The sequence below is a fragment of the Xyrauchen texanus genome, chromosome 6 (assembly GCF_025860055.1).
Source record: "Xyrauchen texanus isolate HMW12.3.18 chromosome 6, RBS_HiC_50CHRs, whole genome shotgun sequence".
Lineage (NCBI taxonomy): Eukaryota > Metazoa > Chordata > Actinopteri > Cypriniformes > Catostomidae > Xyrauchen > Xyrauchen texanus.
This window is the reverse complement of record NC_068281.1, coordinates 20,693,743-20,715,546: the sequence shown is the minus strand read 5'-3', so window position 1 is coordinate 20,715,546 and position 21,804 is coordinate 20,693,743. Positions and strand designations below refer to the sequence as shown.

Below are 21,804 nucleotides of genomic sequence, written 5' to 3'. Positions count from 1 at the left end.
TCAGCTCTTTTGGTCCATACAAGGCAAGTGAAAGAGTAATAAAAATGTGAAGCTCCAAAAATCACATAAGTCAGCATAAAAGTAATCCATAAGACTCCAGTGTTTAAATCAGTATCTTCAGAAGCAATGTGATAGGTGTGTGTGAGAAACATATCACTTTCACATTTTTGTTCTTGCGTTTTTGGTAATTCACATTCTTCGTGTATACCGCCCCCTACTGGGCAGTAATTTCAAGCAAAAAATGCTTAAATATGTATTTGTTTCTCACCCACACCTATCATATTGCTTCAGAAAATATGGATTTATCCACTTGAGTCATATGGATTACTTTTCTGATGCCTTTATGTGCATTTTGGAGCGACAAAATTGTGGTACCCATTCACTTGCATTGTATGGACCAAGCTGAGATATTCTTCTAAAAATCATAATTTGTGTTCTGCAGAAGATAGAAAATCATACACATCTGGGATGGCATGAGAGTGAGTAAATGATGAGAGAATTTTCATTTTTGGGTGAACTATCCTTTTAAGAATACACTTATTGAAAAGACATTACTCTATGTAGGCTACTGTATACTATGCTTATGATTTCTGTCCTGAAAGTTCCATCACATGGGAAAAAATGTAATCTATTATTTTTGCTTATTTTGGGAGAGGCAAATCGCTTATATTGAGCTTTTTTCCCACCCTAATGTCAACCAGATGAGAAGATCATGTAAAGTAGCAAGCCTCATAGCAAATCTGCTCCAGAGGAGATTTTATGCCTTCGCAGCAATTTGTTGCCTCAGAAACCGCAGGTTGACTGACAGGGACTTTGTGGCATTCTAAATACAGTTCATGTTTCCATTGTTGGCTGTGCCAGAGTGAATCTGGTTAACCTTTGGGCGAGAACAGTTAAACTCTAAATTACCAGAAAGACATTGTTAAGAGGACAAATATTAAAGTCACTTAAAAACTCCCTTCTTAACAACTACATATGAACAGCAATTTATAATTGCAATTTTTAAATTGAATCCAGTGAGCCTCCCAATGGTTTTTAATGCAGATTTAGGCTGATTCTGTCATAATGAGGCGATTAAAAACCTTCCCGCTAAACTCCATTCAAAAATAACATGGTTTGTACAGGGAAATAATGCTCGTTCTTCTTGAGGAAAAAAAGAGGAGAGAGGGAGGACAGGGGATTGAGAGGAGGAACTTGCAGTGTTGACCTCCCACTAACAGCCTCCCAGTGTGAAAATGACCAACCAGCCTTTGAAATGGACCTCAATATTTATTTATTTTCCCTTCCAGCATATATTTGTTTTGTGTTTGGTTACACAAACCCAGTCAGGAATGCTAACACCCAAGATCTTTGATGTGTTTTAGTTTGCTGGCGATGAATAGCTTAGTGCTGCGTGTCTGAATGAAACACAAATTAAAAAAAATGAGTGGAAATATACTGAAGAGTGAAGATGATGTCTTTATTCCATTCATGTTTGACTGCCAATGAGATATTCATTGGAATAAACACTTCTGAGCAAGGGGGGGGGGGGGGGGGTTAATCCATTCTAGTTTTCCCCATGGCTTTGTCAGAAATGAGATCACAGTCTGACCATTCCAAAGAAAAAGACAAAGACAAATGTGGCAGTTGGTATTTTAATCATAAACTGCTTACCAATAGATCTAAAGCGGAATCCACAATGAAAGCGCCCTCTAGTGTTGAATGTGAACATAACCCTAGAATCAAGAACAACAAACAATACACACAATGTTTACAAAATTGTAAAATGACATAAGTAGTCCAGTCATGACTATGACTGTTTATATTACTGTTTTAGCCCTTAAGCATCTTGAAATTGCTTAAACTGGGTTTTTATTATTGCACATATCAGGGCTGAGACCAAAAATTTGTGTCTAAATAGCTATAGTAGTGCCAGAAAGACTGCTGGGAATCAACACAAAGGCTTGCAGGAGACACTCAGATAACAACGACTCGGGATCCATTCCAAATTCCAGAGGAAATGGAGTGTCGTCTATTTCCTGCGTGACTGAGTGTGTGGAATGTGATGTGCAGTCATATATAGCCCACTTGTACATTACATTTTAATTTTACTTAATGTATTTTAATGCTGGAGGGACAAAGAAACATTAAGCTAAGCTTTAGCATCTTACTTTTAGCTTTAGTTTAAGTTCACCTATTATTGTCTTTTTGTTGAATGCATATTTACAATTTTTCACAAAGATTTGTTTGAGATCATATAATAATGCAGTGCCATCGGTACATCCTGTGCTGAGGACCTCTGTTGAAGCAGTTTCCAAAACTCTTCTTTTTTTTTTTCTCAGTATAGATTATTTTTTGTAGTATTCAAACCCCTTTATTTCATATTTTGTTAAGTTGCAGCCTTGTGATAAAATGCTTTAAATTATAAAAAAAAATTCACATTCACAAAGTCTACACTCAATACCCCATAATGACAAAGCAAAAACTAGATTTGATAACTTTGCAAATTTATTGAAAGTAAAAACTGAACTCTCACATTGACATAAGTATTCAGACCCTTAACTCAGTACTTAATTGAAGCACCTTTGGCTGTAATTACAGCCTCAAGTCTTTTTGTGTATGATGCGACTACTTTTTTGGATTTGGGGATTTTCAGCCATTCTTCTCTACAGATCCTCTCAAGGTTTATCAGGTTGGATGGTGACTGTCGGTAGACAGCCATTTTCAGGTCTCTCCAGAGATGCTCAATTGGGTTCAAGTCCGGGCCACTCAAGGACATTCACAGAGTTGTTCTTAAGCCACACTTGCGTTATCTTGGCTGTATGCTTGGGGTCATTGCCCTGTTGGAATGTAAACCTTCAGACCAGTCTGAGGTCCTGAGAGCTCTGGACCAGGTTTTCATAAAAAATATCTCAGAATTTTGCTGCATTCATATTTCCTTCAACACTGACCAGTCACCCAGTCCCTGCCGCTGAAAAACACCCCCACAGTATGATGCTGACACCACCTTTCTTCACCACTGGGATGGTATTGCGCGCGTGATGAACAGTTTCTTCCAGACATGATGCTTGGAATTGAGGCCAAGCAGTTCAGTCTTCGTTTCATCAGACCAGAGAATCTTATCTCAGACTTCTCACAGTCTGAGAGCCCTTTTGGTGTTTTTTTGCAAATTCCAAGCAGGCTTTCATGTGTCTTGCACTGAGGAGAGGATTCCATCTGGCCACTCCATCTGGTGTTGCAGTGATGGTTGTCCTTCTGCAAGTTTCTCCCATCTCCACACATGATCTCTGGAGCTCAACCAGAGTAAAATTGGGTTCTTGTTCACCACTCTTACCCAAGGCCCTTCTCCCCCAATTGCTCAGTTTGGCAGGGCAGCCAGCTCTAAGAAGAGTCCTGGTTGTTCCAAACATCTTCCATTTAAGAATTGTGGAGGCCACTGTGCTCTTTGGAACTTTCAATGCAGCCAAAAAAATTAAATGCAACCTTCCCCATATCTGTGCCTCGACACAATCCTGTCTCTGAGCTCTGCAGGCAGTTCCTTTGACCTCATGGCTTGGTTTTTGCTCTGATATGCATTTTCAGCTGTGAGACCTGTGAGCTGTGAGATCAATTGTATTTGCCACAGGTGTACTCCAATCAAAGTGTAGAAACATCTCAAAGATGATCCAGAGAAATGGGATGCACGCTAAATTTCAAGTGTCATTGCAAAGGGTCTGAATACTTATTTCATTGTGATATTTCAGGGTTTTAATTGCAAAGTTATTAAAAATCTAATTTTTTGCTTTGTCATTATGGGGTATGGAGTGTAGATTGATGTGAAAATATAATAATAATTTAAAGCATTTTAGCATAAGTCTGCAACATAATTTTTTTTGTTTTACAAAATTAAGGGTTATTAATGCTTTATGAATGCACTGTATATTTTCAGGCCTTGGTGCAGATAAAGTCTTACTGACATTTTATAATGTCTGTCCCGCAGTTGTTCAAAAGATGGATATGGTCACAGAGGGAATGGATAATTATGGTGGGAAGATCATGGCTGTAGAGACAGACCTCAAGAAGCTTGGTGAGTCCAGTAGACATGAGATGTTGCTCTATATAGAGATCACATGCACTGCCAGTCAAATGCTTTAAAACACTTGACTGAATTTATTTTTGTAATTAGTTATGAATTTCTTTGCAAAACTTTTTTTAATGGATGAGTTTGAAGGAAAAACATTGACCAATTATCATATAACACACTGTTTCCCTGCCACTGTGCCAACCACTGTGAAAGTTTGTCAGGTGTGGCATGGAAAATTATAAAATTCCTTACAAAACAAATAAATGCATGAAATACATTTTTATTTTTTTTTTATTTTTTTTTTTTGTGAAGAGCAATGATTATTGTGCAAATGTGAGTGATATTTATACGTGTTATGGGTCTTTCACATGACTTGTGTCAGCGCTGCAGAATACATTGAAGTCTATGAAGTTGTCACAAATGACGGTGAAGGTAGGCACGGGACAAGGGATCTACTTGCAGCGGAATCTTTTATTAAATCACAAAACAAAACACGAGCAAAGAAAACATCCACGAGGGGAAAAAGGGGAAAACAAAACACGGAGGGCATACCAAGGGTTAACCAAACACGGAGGGCATACCAAGGGTTCCACGGGCGAAGAGCAAGAGCAAGAGCAAGAGCAAGAGCAAGAGCAAGAGCAAGAGCAAGAGCAAGAGCAAGAGCAAGAGCAAGAGCAAGAGCAAGAGCAAGAGCAAGAGCAAGAGCAAGAGCAAGAGCAAGAGCAAGAGCAAGAGCAAGAGCAAGAGCAAGAGCACGGATAACAGACGTCCACATACATCAAAGACCGACAAGGGAAAGGAGAAACAGACACGGTTAAATACACGAACACAATGAAGACTTGACGAGACACAGGTGAGAACAATGAAGAGTGCAGGCAGTGAGAGGGGCCGGGAATTGTGGGAATTGCAGTTTTACGCTCGGACAGTGAGACTGCAGGCGGACAACAGGGAAAACGTGACATGGAATAGGAGCGGTGACAGGTGAGACGGAAAACACGGAGCAGACCAGGAAACATGACATAAACGTGATGGGTGAAAACAGAGAACATAGGACAGACAACACCGGAACGTTACAGAAGTGACGTCACTTTACACCAAAGTGTTTTTCACACACGTTTTTGCTTCACCAGTAATGTCTTTAAGAGTACTAAGCAACAAGAAATATTAAAAAACTGTCCAAATTTGTGAAGACATTGAATGGCTCATAATTTCTTTTAATTAAATATTACTATATAATTTACAAATATCAGAGACACCAGTTATTGAACTAATTTAAATTCAGCAAGAAAATGTTAAGACCTAAATATAAACAAGTCCTTTTATTATTTTCTGCTACAAAAGCAAATGCAAGCATTTTTTCTTTCTTCCAAATACATGTTTTCAATGTTTATTGTGCTCACCTCCCGCATTTTTACGTGGCAAACTTGTAAAATCACCCCTCTGTGATGCTTTCTGCTGTCACGTTCCTGTGTTGTCTGTTTCACATGCCACTTTTCACGTTCCATGTCACGTTTTCCTTGTTGTCCGCCCCGTGTTTCACTGTCTGTGTAATAAACTACATTTCCCATGGTTCCCGGCCCTCATCACCACTGCCACAGCGTTATTGTCTGCACCTGAATATCGTTTGTTATCTTCCTGTGTCGCTGTATTTAACCCCGGTTGTTTCTCCATTCCCCTGTCGGTCTTTAATGTTTGTGGATGCTTGTTTCCATGCTCTCCGTCATTGTTTCTCCTACCTGTTAAACCCATCGAATGACTTTCGTGTTGTTTTGCTTTATTTTTCCCCATCGCGGGTATTTCCTTTGTTCCTGTTGTGTCTGTTACCATTTGTTTTGTTTCAATAAAAACCACTGCATCTAGATCCTCGCCCCTCGTCTACCTTCACCTACATTCGTGACATCTGCAACTCTTGTCACGTGGAGCGCGATGCGGCGCTTGACACTGGTGTTACCTTTTTCACCTCTCATGAGTTTGCATCCTTGTAATTTGTTGTGGCATTGCAAGAACAAATCTAAAATTAGAAAAGTTTGCTTGAAACAAACAAAGAACAAAGAATTTCATTTGTTGTTTTTTCATGACCCATTTTGTGCTTTTGCCACCTGTGAATTCACACAGTGTAGCCAACCTATGTGACTTGTTTTTGGATTTTTTATTTTGCATAGCCGAATTTCAAATATTACAAGTAAACACGCTACTAAGACGGATAGAAAATATGGACAAGTTCTTGAAAAGGAAAAATATTGACAATGGTTAGCCTATGTGGGATTGTGGTGTGCCGTAGAATTGTTTAGGCATAAAAAGTGTGCCATGGCAGAAAAAAGTTGGGAAACAGTGATATTATGTACACTACCTGTCAAAACTTTTGAAACACTTGACTGAAATGATTCTCATGATCTTAAATATCTTTTGATCTGAAGGTATATGCTTAAATGTTTGAAATTAGTTTTGTAGACAAAAATATAATTGTGCCACCATATTAATTTATTTCATTATAAAACTAACATTTAATAAAAAAACATTTTTTAAATTAATGACTTATATAATGACCAAATAATAAAGAAAATAATCCAATAAGTGCCCAATATAGATGGGAACTCCTTCAATATGGGATAAAAAGCATCCCAGGGTGATACCTCAAGAAGTTGGTTGAGAAAATATGTCAAGAGTACATGTCTGTAAATTCTAGGCCAATGGTGACTACTTTGAAGATTATTTTGGATTTTGTTTAGTCGCAATATAATTCCCATAGTTCCATTTATGTTATTCCTTAGTTTTGATGACTTAACAATTATTCTAAAATGTGAAGAAAAAAATTTATAATAAAGAATGAGTAAGTGTTTCAAAAAGTTTGACTGTATATAACGGCCCAGGTGGCAAAAGGTGACTACTTAGAAGAAGCTAAAATACAAGATAGTTCTGATTGTTTAACATTTTGATCACTACATAATTCCCATACTTCCATTTGTGTTATTCCATGGTTTTGATTCTAAAATGTGGGAAATTGTATCAAAGGGATAGTTCACCAAAAAATGAACATTCTCTCATTTACTCACGCTCATGCCATCCCAGATGTGTATGACTTGCTGTCTTAAAGATACAGTATGTAAGATTCAGAAACCCTTATTATTAATCACCTGTGGCCATTAAGTGAACTGCAGCCATCTACCTGTTGCTCGTGCTCGCGCTCATGCACACACTCCATAGGAACGCGAGCGAGCATCGGCCAAAACAATGACATACCATACTGATACACACATACAGCTAAATAAGTATGCCCATTACATGTATTTCGTTACTCCCCAAACCTGTTTATACATATAAATTATGCAATCCAAAGTGCATTTGAACAGCGTTGAAACACTTTCTTAGGTTTCTACATTTACATTATACATTTATGCATTTGGCAGACACTTTTATCCAAAGCAACTTACAGTGCACTTATTTCAGGGACAATCCCCCTGGAGCAACCTGGAGTTAAGTGCCTTGCTCAAGGGCCCAACAGTGGCATCTTGGTGGTGCTGGGGCTTGAACCCCGACCTTCTGGTCAGTAACCCTGAGCCTCAACCACTGAGCCAACACTGCCTCTTACCCACACCTATCATATTGCTTCTGTAGACATGGATTTAACCACTGGAGTTTTATCATTTTATGGTATATTTATGTCCTTTTTGGAGCTTCAAATTTCTGGCAATCATTCACTTGGATTTAATGGACCTAAAGAGCTTATAAAGAAGTTATTCTTCTTGAAATCTTTGTTTGTGTTCAATGGGGAAAAAAAAGTAATACGCATCGTGGATGGCATTAGGGTGAGTATATGATGAGAGAATTTTTATTTTTGGGTAACCTATCCCTTAAATACAGAATGATTTTGCTAAATGCTTGAAACACTTAATTTTAGATTTTTCATTGCATTTAATTAAATCTAAATTTGTTATGCAGATGATCAAACAGGAGAGAAGTCAGAGAACGCCACCAGTGAGCTCCTCTCATTTAAGTTGGAAATTCAAACCTTGCAGAATCAGCTCAATGACGTTGCTCTGAGGGCTTCTAGCAATAGAGCTGCTCTTGATGAGCTACAACTAGCTGGTGAGGACATGCAGAGTGGACATCTCTCACTGCGAGATCTGCTGGAGAGCAATGCCAACGTTATCAGCAAAGTCAACTGCACCTTAAACACATACAGCGGCCTGATTGATGGACTAAAGACAGACACAGAGCGGCTCCAATTGGATCTTCAGGTGCAGAGCAGCAGGAAGAGCCAAAACACCCACAGCCTCAGCACTCTGAACTTTACCCAGACCCAGCAGAGGAACCTGATTAGCTCCCTTCAAAGGTCAGTGGAGGACACCAGCCAGGCTGTCCAGAAGCTTAAGAATGATTATCAGAGACTTCAGCAGGTGGCCAGCCAGACCAAAGTGGATGCTGATTGGCTTAGAGAGAAGGTGCAGAACCTTCAGGTATTAGCTGCTAATAATTCTGCACTGACTCGCTCTAACAGTGACACTCTAGAAGATGTGACCTCGCAGCTGAACTCACTCTCAGAGCAGGTGCAAAACGCTTCAGCCATCACTGATGGTCATGACCAAAGCCTGCGTGAGCTCATGGACCAGCAGCAAGACCATGACAATGCCACTTCAATGAAGTTTGACGAACAGGAAGCACGTCTTGACCGCAACGAGGGGGAGATGGACCGCATAACAGGCAATGTAAGCTTTGCCACACAGCTGCTTGGCGTAATCAGCAGAGACATTAATGGTCTGCGCACCTGCGCTGAGACAGTGACCTGGCACTCTGACCTGCTGCTGGGGCTGAACAGCAGTGTGGCTGAGACCAGGGCAGACAGCGCCAAGCTCAAATCACAGCACGAAGAACTTGCCACCAGGCTTGACCGAGAGGTCAGCAACCTCTCCATAATCATGGAGGAAATGAAACTGGTTGACAGCAAACATTCACAGCTTATAACCAACTTCACTATCCTTCAGGGTAAGACCTGAGGCAAGTCCTCTATTAATTTAAATTAGGACAGAGTCTGCAATTCAATGGCCCAATATAGTTACTCATGCAGTCAAAACAGCCTAATCATTGACTCAAATGTTCATTTCAATCTATTACTAAATACTCAGGGGGTTAAATTACCAGGGTGTCTTGGAAAATTCCTGAGCTGAATTAAAGTCTATTTTTATAGTCTAAGTCATTGACTATGGGTCTGTTCCAGAACATAGTGAGCTTCCTTGCTGTCTCCTGCATACATAGGCAGCTACCTACTTTGGCAGCAGCCTAACTGAAACAGAGCCACATGAGAGAGCCACCGATTTGGAATGATCTACATATGCAGCAACTCTAAGCGTCATTGAAACATCACTCCTCACACACAGCGCATGGTAGACTCGACCCTTAACTATTTCGATACAGGTGACGTGAAAGGAAAAGTTGAAATGAGGGGGGCAGGGACCCCCCACAAGGCATTAGAGACCCCCCATAACATATTCATTTTTGGGTCTCAAATATGTAAATCCACTACCACCCCCTAAACATCAAGGCGTGGGGACTCCCAATATACTGGAATCAATTCGAGCAGAAAATGAGAGAGAGAAAAATGTGATACTCTATTGAAGCATAATAGACATAGCACACACACACATATTAGGTAAAATTGTTAGTTTTCTGTTATTTAAAAAAATATATATTTAAATAATTTTCAGTACTGAATGCATTATATTTATTATAAAAATTTCCCATTCTTGGAAATGCTCATCACAGTGCATTCTGGGATTGCCTACCCGTGGAAGGATACATACTATAAGTAGCAGTATAATACGAAACCTACCTTTTGGAACAGTCTACATATCTGGAGTGTGCCTTAAAATGCTTCCGCCAGAGGCAGCTCACTACAGTTTATGGAATAGAGCAGTTACAGCCGCAATTCCTTTTTCTATGGTAATAGCAACTTCTCTGATTGATGGATCTCAAACAATTGGGGTCATGAAAGGGGTACTTTGTCCAAAAACTTTGAGAAACCCTTTTATTATGAATACATTATAAATGATTTCAAATTATTAAATTAAAATGTTTTTATTATTTTAAAACGATGATATTTAGAACCATAAATAGCAACCAAAACTGTTTGTGAGGTCATGTGGGCTGCCGTTAGGCTAAATCAAAGACTGATCTTTTTGAAAGATTTTAGTATTTTATAAAAAAAATTTTTTTTAGGATTATAGGCTTTGTGCTTGTAAAAATTATCTCTGGTAACCAGAGCAAGCCTTAAAATATTGTTGACACAAAACAGAAAATTCTGTCATAATTTATTCACCCTCATGCCATTCCAAAACCAAATGACTTTCTTCTTTATGTGGAACACAAAAGATGTTTTAAAGAATACCGTGGTCCATCTTTTCAATACAAAAGTGGGTTCTCACTTTTAAAAGAACCCAATAGTACAATAAAAGTAGTCAATGCGTCATATTTGCTAATGTGAGTCGTGCACCATATCCCAAGTCTTCTGAAAACATACTATAAGTTTTGGTGAGAAACAATCTAAAATGTAAGTTATTTTCTAATGAAAATATTCATAACTGTTGCATGATCATGATTGTTATGAGAGAAGCTTGTTCACCGTGGCTCGAGTGTTAACTTAACAATTTGCATTGTTTAGCACTGAAAACAGTCTTCTTTAGAGCACATTCTTTTGTCTTCCGCATAAGAAAAAAAGTCACACAGTTTTGGAATGACATGAGGGTGAGTTCATGGGTGATCTATTTCTTTAATAATGGACATTTTCACTACCAGCATTTTGTACTTTTAGACCGTTATAGAGCAAGTAAATTTATTTGTCATTGATTTCAGGTCCTCCTGGTCCAAAGGGTCCTCGGGGAGACAAAGGCTCCCAAGGGCCTCCTGGGAACCCTGGCCAGAAAGGTGAAACTGGCGAAAAAGGAGCACCTGGTGTTTCTGGGCCTAAAGGAGAAAAAGGTCCAACAGGGCCTCACGGTGTGCCAGGGTTCAAAGGTCTACCAGGGTCAAAAGGAAGCCCTGGGCAAAAGGGTTCGCGGGGATCAGGAGGCAGGGCAGGGCCTCAAGGAGAGAAAGGTGACCCTGGTATAACTGGTCTGCCCGGAAGAGATGGTCAGCCAGGTCTTCAGGGGCCACAAGGACCACAGGGATTACAGGGACTCAGAGGGCCTGCAGGACCAGAAGGAGCCCATGGGCCCGTTGGCCCCGTGGGCCCACCTGGACCTCCTGGATTACCAGGACTTCCTGCACCAGTAGTTGTGCCCCCTGTAGATCCTCAAGCCTTTGTCAACCACCAGGTAGCTCTACCTACAAGTGCACCAGGTACACACTCTTTTTTACATTCTAACATAAGTATTGGTGGTTCAGTGGTAGAATTCTTGCCTGATTCGTGGGAGACTAGGGTCCAATTCCCGGCCAAAGCATGTTCTAGTTAAATTTGTAGAGTTCCTGTACCTGTAACTTGACTGGTAGAGCATGACACTAGCAACAGCAAGATCATGGCTTCGACTCCCACGCCGGGAATACACAAACTGATACAATGTATACCTTGAATGCAACTTATAAGATAAAAAATTTAAAATACAAAATGTATAGGGTTTCATGTAATATTAATTATACAGTATGGTTTTATTCTATCAAACTAAAATCTCCTCACCATATTTTGAGATGTATTTACTACTGTTAGTTTGTAAAATGTATAGTATCTTTTATTAGTCAACATACCACAATCCCAAATACATTTGATTTGTATCTGATAACTGAGTGTTACATTTAAGCACAAGGGAAAATGTGATAATGTTTGATGTATTTTTTTATCTAAGGATGCCCACCTCAGTGGAAGAGCTTTAGGGAAACATGCTACTACTTCTCAGTTCCAGCAGAGAATCTGAACTTTGATGAAACAAAGGAAAGATGCGGCAACAATAGTTCATCTATGCTCATTATCAATGATGAAGATGAGCAGGTAGATCTTTGTTGTTATAGTGTATGATCTGTGCTCTCAAATATGTTATATGTCATAAATAAACTGTTAAAACAGTGTCTAAACAGACCACTGTTTTACAGTCAGTGTTAAACCATGTCCACTATATTTTGTATCACAGCTATGGATAAAGAGGCATATTTCTGGAAAAGGCTACTTTTGGCTGGGCCTCACAGACAGTGCAGAGGAAAACATCTGGAGATGGGTGGATGGGAACCTGCCCACCTATACGTGAGTAAATTGATTGTATATATAAATGTAAATATGCATGAATCGTTATTGTTACTCCAGTGTATATCTACATAATATTTGTCCCATTATTTAGAGGATCCATAGTAATTTTCAAGTGGTAGAACAATGTACAAACAATGTCAAGATTCTCAGAAGAACACAAATACTGGTAAAAGGCAAACCTTGAATGCACTCTAGGACAATTTGCACACTGTAAACCCTAATAAGTTCACAGAACTCAAAAATTATTTTGTAACAGATTACACAAAAATATTTTAGTGATGTTTTTAAATGTTTTAAGTTTACATAAAATAAAAATTATATGTACAGTTGCCTTAAATTATCTCAAGGTTATCTTATAAATATTGATATTCCTCAACTTAAAATAAGTGAGTAATTCACTAAATAATTTAAATATTCTTCAACTCATAAAATGTGGGAAATACACTCAAAATTTTCAATATTCTTAAACTCATATAATGTGGGAAATACACTCAATTTTCTATAATTTTCAACTCATAATCAAAATTTATTCTAAACTAAAATACTGATGTCGGCCCACTACACAATTATAATCAGCTAATAATGTCAGAAAACATGAGTGACACCACAGTGACAATTTAGCAACTTTTTTTTTATTCAACACAATGTGCTTTTTAAAAGGCACAAATCGAAGGAGCTCAGTCAAAACAAAGTGCTTGTCATAAAATAAAAGGAAATGATTTCATGAAAAAAAAAGTACATTAAGTGTTAATAGTTCCATATTCTGATAGTGGTCATTGCTACAGAGGGTAGATTCAGTATTTTAGGTCTCCATCTCACATTATTCAGTAAACATTATGATAAAAACTCACAAGGAATTCATGATAAAATTAAATAAGATTCTAAGTATTATCCATCCTCAACAGCAATGACAACTATTAGAATGTGGAGCCATTTAAAAGAACACAGCGACTTTTTGGGACTTTAGGTTATTCACGTATCCCCAGAGTTAGATAAGTCCACACACACCTTCTCATCTCTGTGCGTGCCATAACTGCGTGTCTGACACACCCACGCTAGCCTAGCTTAGCACAAAGACTGGAAGTAAATGGCTACAGCTAGCATACTAATCCCAATAAGTGACAAAATAACGCCAACATTTTCCTATTTATATGTTGTGATTTGTATAGTCACAGTGTGTACAAATAACAAGGTCATATGAGACACAGGCATCTTTTAACCGTCTTTTAACCTATGTATACGTTAAAAGATGCCTGTGTCTCATATGACCTTGTTATTTGTACACACTGTGACTATACAAATCACAACATATAAATAGGAAAATGTTGGCGTTATTTTGTCACTTATTGGGATTAGTATGCTAGCTGTAGCCATTTACTTCCAGTCTTTGTGCTAAACTAGGCTAGCGGTGGGTGCGTCAAACAGAGTTACAGCACGCACAGAGATGAGAAGGGTGTGTGTGGACTTATCTAACTCTGGGGGATACGGTGAATAACCTAAAGTCCCAAAAAGTCAGCGTGATCCTTCAATACTGTTTAAAAACATTTAGGCACTTACTGTACCTTGAAGGCTGCAACTCACTTTGTTTTATTTTTAAATTCAAATGAAGTTCAACTGTTGCCATTCAACTGACAACATCAAGGTAGGCATTAGCCAACAGAACATTAAACATGTATAGTGCATGAAACAGTCGTTTCCCACAAGTTATTATGTGCGTTATTAAGTGCAAAAACTTGGGCTGGGCAATGCGTCAATGTTGTGATATTTATCTTTTAACAATCAATTAATTAAATCTGAGGTAGAAGAGGCAAACAGTCTCATCTTAAATCTGAGGTAGAAAAGGCAAACAGTGTCATCTTAAATGTGAGGTAGAACAGGCAAATGATTACATTTGTAAAGAGGAGAAAAAACAACAAAAAACTTCCTCAATACTCAGCTCAACAAATAGTCCATTCTGAGTGATTCACTCATTGAACAAATCATTCTTCAGCGTCAGTAGACGCCCTTTCAGTGGTTTGTTGTCCTCAAGACACATTACAACTTTTTGTATAAATGTAAAGGTAAGCTCGAGATTCTTTGGGTACTGTAGGTCTAGTGCATAGACGTACCCAAAGAGCAGGAGAAATGAGTCAGCCAGATTTGTGGGACCACTCACAAGCATTTCATCCTCCACGACAATACAGATGCTCTCAGGGCTGAAGAGGGCCGCATCAGTAGTGTTATCCGTGACGACTGTCAGGAGAGCCACTGGAGTGTCAGTGAGGTCTGGACCATCTGCTGACTATAAAACACAAATAATACAAGAATGAGTTCAGCCCCTCAAGGATACAAATCATGCTAATGATCTCTAAACATTACTGGCACTTAGACTGCAACTAAGCTACATGTTTAAACTATTTTCTTTACATATGCTTATATCTTATGTTAGTTTCACACCTATCTGTTAGCATACTTTTTGTTTAGTGGAATGCTTTATTACTTACCTTTTCATTTATGTAATTTCTACATGTCAGTTTGCAGAATAACAACTCAAGTAAACTTCATAAACAGGTCCTGGGGGCTATTCCAGGAAGGAGGTTCAACAAACTCTAAGCCTAACCCTGAACTCTGAGTTGACTTACCCTGAGTTTTCAGTTCCAGAACAGCTGATCTGAGTTAGGTAATTCGACTCTAAATATTATTATTATAGTATTATTAGTTAATTATCTTTTTCTGGCTGATGGAAGGCGATTGATTAAACCTGCAAAGTGATAAAAAAAAGCTAAAACAAAGACGATTGTTCTGATCTGAGAGCACGTCAGCGATGACGTGTAGTCTGATATTCAGCTGTGCGGCCGGAGTATATAAATTACGGACTGATGAGAAGCGGTCTACTGTTCGGTTCAGTCCTTGTCAGGGAGTGAGAGCTCATCTAAATGAATCAAAATTCTCTTCCTGGTGTAAAACTATGTGAATTATTTCTGCTTTAACATGATCGGACTGAGAAGGAAAGGACAGCCGCTGTCAGACAGCTCCGTCAGACTCAGGGTTTCTTCAGGTTAACCAGCTCACTGGCAGGTTTGGTTCACAGAGTAAGTTACCACAGTAACAGACCCAGAGTTTAAGTTACCTCTCTGCATCCTGTTTGCCATGGAGCATCACAGTATCAGAGCTCCATTGATGGCTTTATACTACTCGTCAGGCACAAGCTCAACTCAGATTTAAGATACTCAGAGTCGAATTACCTAACTCAGATTTGCTATTCTGGAACTGAAAACTCAGGGTAAGTTAACTCAGAGTTCAGGGTTAGGCTTAGAGTTTGTTGAACCTCCTTTCTGGAATTACCCTCTGGAATGGATAACTCAAGAGTTTCCCTCATCTCAGGGTTCACTCTGAGTTTTCACATAACCTGCTTTCTGAAATACCCCCCTGGTTCTCCTAGAGTTCTTTGAGTGATGTTATATGTTTAAGCTGACTGAATAGCTAGGCAAAGGGATTGATAGTGAGGCCAGTACACTTACATTACAGGTCCTGAAGAACTTGGAGGCATCTTCACGCAGGTACACAGGAAGTGCACCGAAGGATCGAGGGCCCGTCTCATATTTACATCACGTTGTTCCTAGATGGACAAAAAATATCCATTACAACAGTAATTACACAAATGCAGAGCAAACACTTAAAAAAAAAATCAAAGTGTTAAATAGCTCCATATTCTGATGGTGGTCATTGCTATAGATAGTAGATTCAGTATTTTGGGTCACCATTTCTTCAGTAAAACATTTTTCAAATTAATAACTTTCTATTGTAAATACTTTAATAACACACAAAGGAAAAAACTTAAAATTGTAAATAAAATTTCCACGAAAACAGTAGTTATTTGGACTTCTTCAAATTGAAGCTGATAAAGTATCTTTTAAAGGTACCTCTTTCTGATAGAATACATCTTGTCAAGATGTCTATCTCTGATGAGATGACAATATTGTGTTCATGGAATAATCACTTAACCTCAGGGCACAGTCCAGGCAATTCACACTATGGTTTCTTATAGTTGTCTGAATATAATCTGTTAATAATCTGTTTCTGGATCATGTAAAGTTTAAAATTTACCTGAAGATCATAAATCCTCATGAGCTTGGCTAGCTCCTCCGCTGTCTTGCCAGTCTTGGTGGCCTTGTCTCTGAACAAGGTGATGAGTTTAGGCGTGTGTCTGTCCAGCTCCTTGTAGAATTGATTGCGCAGGTTAACATTGTTGATTCGGTGGAACTCTGCAAACACCTGTACATGGACAGAATTACACAGAAATATACAAAGATGAATTAGGAACAGAATTGTGAACATTTTAAGAAGTTTTCAGTTGCCAGGTAGCAAAACCAAGGGCAATTCTACTAGGGATGAGTCAGAACCAAGGTCAAAATAGAAAGTTAATTGTCATTCTTTAATTTAAAACAGGCTGTAAACACTAATAACACTATTTCATAATACATCCTACCTGAACTCCTAAAATGATTTCTAGATGATCTTACAACCACACACTTGAGCCTACAAAGAAATACAGTACAAACACAGACCTTGTTAGCATCATGATAACACACTCACTTTATGTTGTTTAGCATTGTTCGATTCACGCTAGCACACAAATACACACAGCTCGACCACCTAAAATATTGACTGTGTAACGCGGACACTTATTGAAATAAGTATAACGTTACTCACAGTACGCACGTGCATTACCAGCGAACAGCGAAAACAACACCCGAACCGGCAGAAATCGGGAAGCAGGGATAAGTTAACGTTATGCCTTTCGTCAATGTCCGGGAAAACATGCATTATGGGAAATGTAGTTCTTCCAGGAAACCCGCTGATAACTTTACACTGTTGTAAGATTCAACAACTTCTAAAGTTACAATTACTTGGATTTGTAAACTATTTACAACAAATATTCACTGTGCACATTGTACAAATATATTCCCAGTTCCAAATTTAAGACTATTTATTGAAATTCAATTTAAAACACAACAACAACAAAAAAGTTAGCGTTACTTACCAAATCAGGGCTGATAATAAGACGGCGCTTAAAAAAAGGAAGGCAATAATACTAATGAAAAAAAATGAGGTGGTGGTTTGAAGCGAGGGGATAAAAGTGCGCATTGATGCAAACAAATAAAAATAAATTAAACTGTGGGGCTGGCCAAAACTCAAGGCAAATTCAAGATGGCTGACTCAGCTTTCCTGAGGGAGAGATAAGACCCACCCACCAGAACGCCATGACGTCGATAACGTCATGACACTACTGTATGGTTCCTAAACGTTTTGAGTGTTCCACACAAATTAGCTATAAAATATTGAGCCCTATTCAATTAAAGTGGCATAAATCTCAACAGAGCTAAATACTTTATAGTTTGGTCAACTGCATAACGACATTTGACTGTTATGACCTTATTAGTTATGAGCTAGTACAACTGTTTGGGATTACAGTGCATACAAGCATCTGCCAAATGCATAAATGTAATGCATTGGTGGGATTAAATATGAATAAGTAAATTGAACAGGTTACCAATATGTGTAATAATCCTGTTTACTTTGAGCCTTGTCTGATTTTAACTTATAGGAAATGGAAACCTGGGCAGCCTGATAATTGGAGTCATGGTCATGAGGAAGGGGAGGACTGTGCAGGGTTAATACATGATGGCAATTGGAATGACTTTTTCTGCAAAGATCGCATTAGTTTCATTTGTGAACGAATCAATGAAGGTAAGTTACAAATTATAGCCAGTTTGCATGTCTTTTTGTTTTCTTTGTAAATGGTTATTTGCTTAGTCATATAATTTATTGCTGTCTTTATTCTATTTTTTACAGCAAACGTTCCAGTTTTATAGCATCCGTTACAGAATGAGCAGAGAATATTCTAGATTTGACAATCACAGAGACACTTCAGAAGGCATCTGTCACTTTGCCCTTATACCACTTTGCCCAGAAACGTTCATACCTGATGGACTCAAAAATAAATTACACAGACAATCATTGAGCAATTCAAGGCGGCAGACTAAATACACTTATCACCATTCATGTTAATTTTTAAATAAATAAAAAAAAGCTGTAATGTTTTGTAATCATGATTGTAAATACCATTAAAAATGTTTTTAACTGTGTCTTTAACAAAGCTGATAATCCATTAGTCCAGTGCATTACAATGAGTCTTTGTAGCTGCTTTAATTCATATAAAGCTACGCAAAGCCATCCATAAAGCTACAAATAATATGTTGATATATTTCAATAACTATAATACAATTTTTTTCCACAACAGAGTTTTACTTAAGTCTTGGTTATTAATGATGTGAGTATTATGGGAGAAAATAATAAAAACTTTGAACTTTTTCATTTTTTGATTATGTAGTAGCAATGTATAAAACAGTTGGGATTTGAATTCATGTACATGTATGTAGTGACATCATAACAGGTCATGATTTTATCTGAAATAAAATATAGTTGGTATTTTTCAATATGTTCTTTTTAAGATGAAAAAGGTGGCTGTGGCTCAGTTGGTAGAGTGGGTTGGCCACTAATCGCAGGATTGGTGGTTTGAATCCTGGCTCCCATGACTCCACATTCCTTGGGCAAGACACTGAACCCCAAGTTGCTCCCAATGGCAGGCTAGCGCCTTGCATGGCAGCTCTGCCTTCATTGGTGTATGAATGTGTCACAGTGTAAAGTGCTTTGAATACTGTTAAGGTTAAAAAGGTGCTATATAAGTGCAGACCATTTAAAATGTTATAATTTTGATGAAAACTTTTGAATGTGGATATCCTTGTCAATGCATCACTAATTTAAATAGATTGTTGTATTGAAAATGCCTCACTTGGCATGCTCTTGAATTTCCTGTTTGTGTATTCTCCTATGTGGAGTGTTGGAGGAGGACTGCTTTTCTGTGTACGATCAGGGTTCATATTAAGCTCAGTTGACATCATTTGTGGCATAATGTTGATTACCAAAGAAAACAATTCAGACCAGTCCCTCGGTTATAAAAAAAAAAAAATGAAATCATTGTGTGCAATGTCTATATAATAGAAATTATATAGACATATAATAGACAATAGACAAAATTATTTTACAAATTTCGCAAATTTATGTAGCTATTTTGAGACAAAAACAATAATTAAAAATCATTTTCAGTTTAGTTCAATGTGATTACTTAAAACTATCCAACCACTAACTGTCCAAAAAGTGAAAGGATAGCATTTGAGGTATAAAAAAAGTCTCCTTGTTACATGCAGTGTTATTATCGTTAACAAAAACTAAATCAAAACATCTTCGTTAACTGAAAGAAAAAAATAAATAAATCGAAGAAGAAAAAAATGGCTGGGGGAAAGTAAACTTACAGTTATTATAAAATTTGAAACATTCACAATTTACTTTAATTAAACGTGAAAATCCCACAAGATAGATGTAACACAAGACTGAGAAATGTTATTACATAAGACATTTTAAATTATATCAGTAGCTTTAGCTTTAGCAGTCATAAAATACTACAACTAAAATAAAAGCTAACTAAACTGAATCAAGGAAAACTAAACTAAAACTAACAGACAAAATGTGAAAACCAAACTAAATTGAAGTGACACATTGAATATAAATAGAAAGTAAAACTATATAAAGAAATCAAAGCTAAAAGCCCCCATAAAAACAGAAAATAAACAACAACAGAAAAACATTGTTTTGGGAATCAATTTGCTATGAAGAATTTTCAATGTGGGCTCACACTGACTGATGCAATCATAATAGAAAGTTGGCATTGTGTTATTTTGATAACTTTTTCCATTTGTGCTGAAAAATAGTCACAAACGTTTTTTTTTTTTTTTTTTTTTTTGTTTGTTTGTTTTACAGAGCATCTGTACAGAGCAACTGTTTCCATGTTTGTGACCAATATCAGTGTGCTGCACTGTGGGATGCAACAAAAGCCTTCTTCAGGAGTTAAAATCAGCTCCAACATTCACACAGACGTTTTTTTTTTTGTTTGTTTGTTTTTTTATACTGTGACTAAATCAGACCAGAAAACAACACAAAAATATTTGTAACTTTTGAATGATAGATTCGCTGGTCACACGTCATACTAGCCGGTGTATGGAAAAAAATCGTGGATAAAATATATTTAATGTCTGCGAAAGTTAAATTTGCCAATATTTGTGCTGTCTTCAGACATGTGTGAACATTTCCTGGGACTGGGCATGTACCAAAAGCCATTTTTGATGATTTTCCTTTCAATGCCATTGTTTCTTCCCGCTGATGGCGGCAGCGGGGGAAAGTGACGTCATTGATACAGGTCAATTATGCTGCGTTCCATTCAACTCCGAAAGTCGGATTTTCATTCTAGGAAAATTGCAATGGAGCCGCTTGAAATCGGAATTCCAATTTGTAGACTTGTAGAAAAAATTTCAACTCCGATTTCGTTGAGATGCATGTGCTTGTCTTCACGCTAAAATGTCGGCACTCGTTGAGATATACAAAGTAAGTGATACATATTCACTTTAATTAAGTAATATCGATAAATGAGTCAAAGTTCCTACATTACATGATATTTAAGCTTGTTTAACAAACGCCTGTAAATTATAATCTCTTTTGATAATCGTACACCTGAAGCACAAATGCTAGCCTTGCAGCACTGTTTATCTATTGGGTTGCTAGGAGACATCTCTAATGGCAGTCAAACAAGCTAACGAGAGCGTTGCAGTTTTGTTTCCTTACACGTCATCTTCAGAGCATCTGGTAATGGAATGCATTTATGGTCGGAGATCGGAGATATCAAGTAGGAATATCCCACATCCGACTTAAATGGAACGCAGCAGTAGAAGAGAAGCAATTGAAATAATAAAAAAAAATGTTGACTACATCATCCCGTGACTCTGTTGAGTCATGGGTGTACCATGTGATTAAATCATATGATTTTTCTTAACATTTAATAAGTCTTCATTTTGCACAATTCTATAAACGAAATTGGAATATCAGTTTCAAATAGCACTATACACAATGCCTCTCATATTTATTTGGATATGATATTTGTGTGTTTAATCTGTAGTAAATGGGTTACCACAACGCCTCTTACCCATAATGCAGAAGTGCTGCTAGATGGGTGACTGAAGGGGTTCCATCATCAACACTGAGTGTAGTTTTGATTTTATTATGTTTATTAATTCACTTTTAACCAAGTGCTGAAAGGGAGGCGAACAAGAAGAGGATCGAGCCTTTGATTCCGTTCAGTGCATATCTTGGCCATGCCTCTCTTCACGTCAAATCCCTTTGATCAAGATGTTGGTAAGTTTGAAGATATGTCAGGCAGCTAACAGGCGTGCTAACGGGAGCACATACATGTCTATTGTTGCGCTTAGCAACCCACCCGCTTTCTATTTCTTTTCTGTATCACGCTTTAATTATCTGTAGGATCTTTACGTATTGCATTCTGCAGGTTTAATATCGTCCAAACGGTGGTTTTGCCGTGAAACCGTTAACAAAGCCGTAAATGACAACAGTCTCACAGCTAGTGCGCTTAACTTGTTATTAG

At 37.8% G+C, this 21,804-nt stretch overlaps 1 protein-coding gene and 1 long non-coding RNA gene across 2 annotated transcripts in view; one reads left to right on the top strand and one right to left on the bottom strand.

Annotated features, from left to right (window-relative positions):
* The window catches only part of LOC127645306 (collectin-12-like), a 98,491-nt gene that overhangs the window by 45,440 nt on the left and 31,247 nt on the right, over positions 1-21,804 (top strand). Inside the window, 8 exon segments of the mRNA XM_052128881.1 lie at positions 3,959-4,045; positions 7,982-9,025; positions 10,889-11,377; positions 11,878-12,020; positions 12,160-12,269; positions 17,860-17,925; positions 21,453-21,486; positions 21,488-21,557. Of these exon segments, the coding sequence (XP_051984841.1) occupies positions 3,959-4,045; positions 7,982-9,025; positions 10,889-11,377; positions 11,878-12,020; positions 12,160-12,269; positions 17,860-17,925; positions 21,453-21,486; positions 21,488-21,557 (2,043 nt within the window).
* Positions 15,841-17,057, bottom strand: LOC127645308 (uncharacterized). Its single transcript, XR_007970770.1, has 4 exons — positions 16,965-17,057; positions 16,741-16,790; positions 16,359-16,526; positions 15,841-15,870 (listed from the first exon to the last, which is right to left on the bottom strand). It is a non-coding gene; the product is annotated as an uncharacterized LOC127645308 (long non-coding RNA).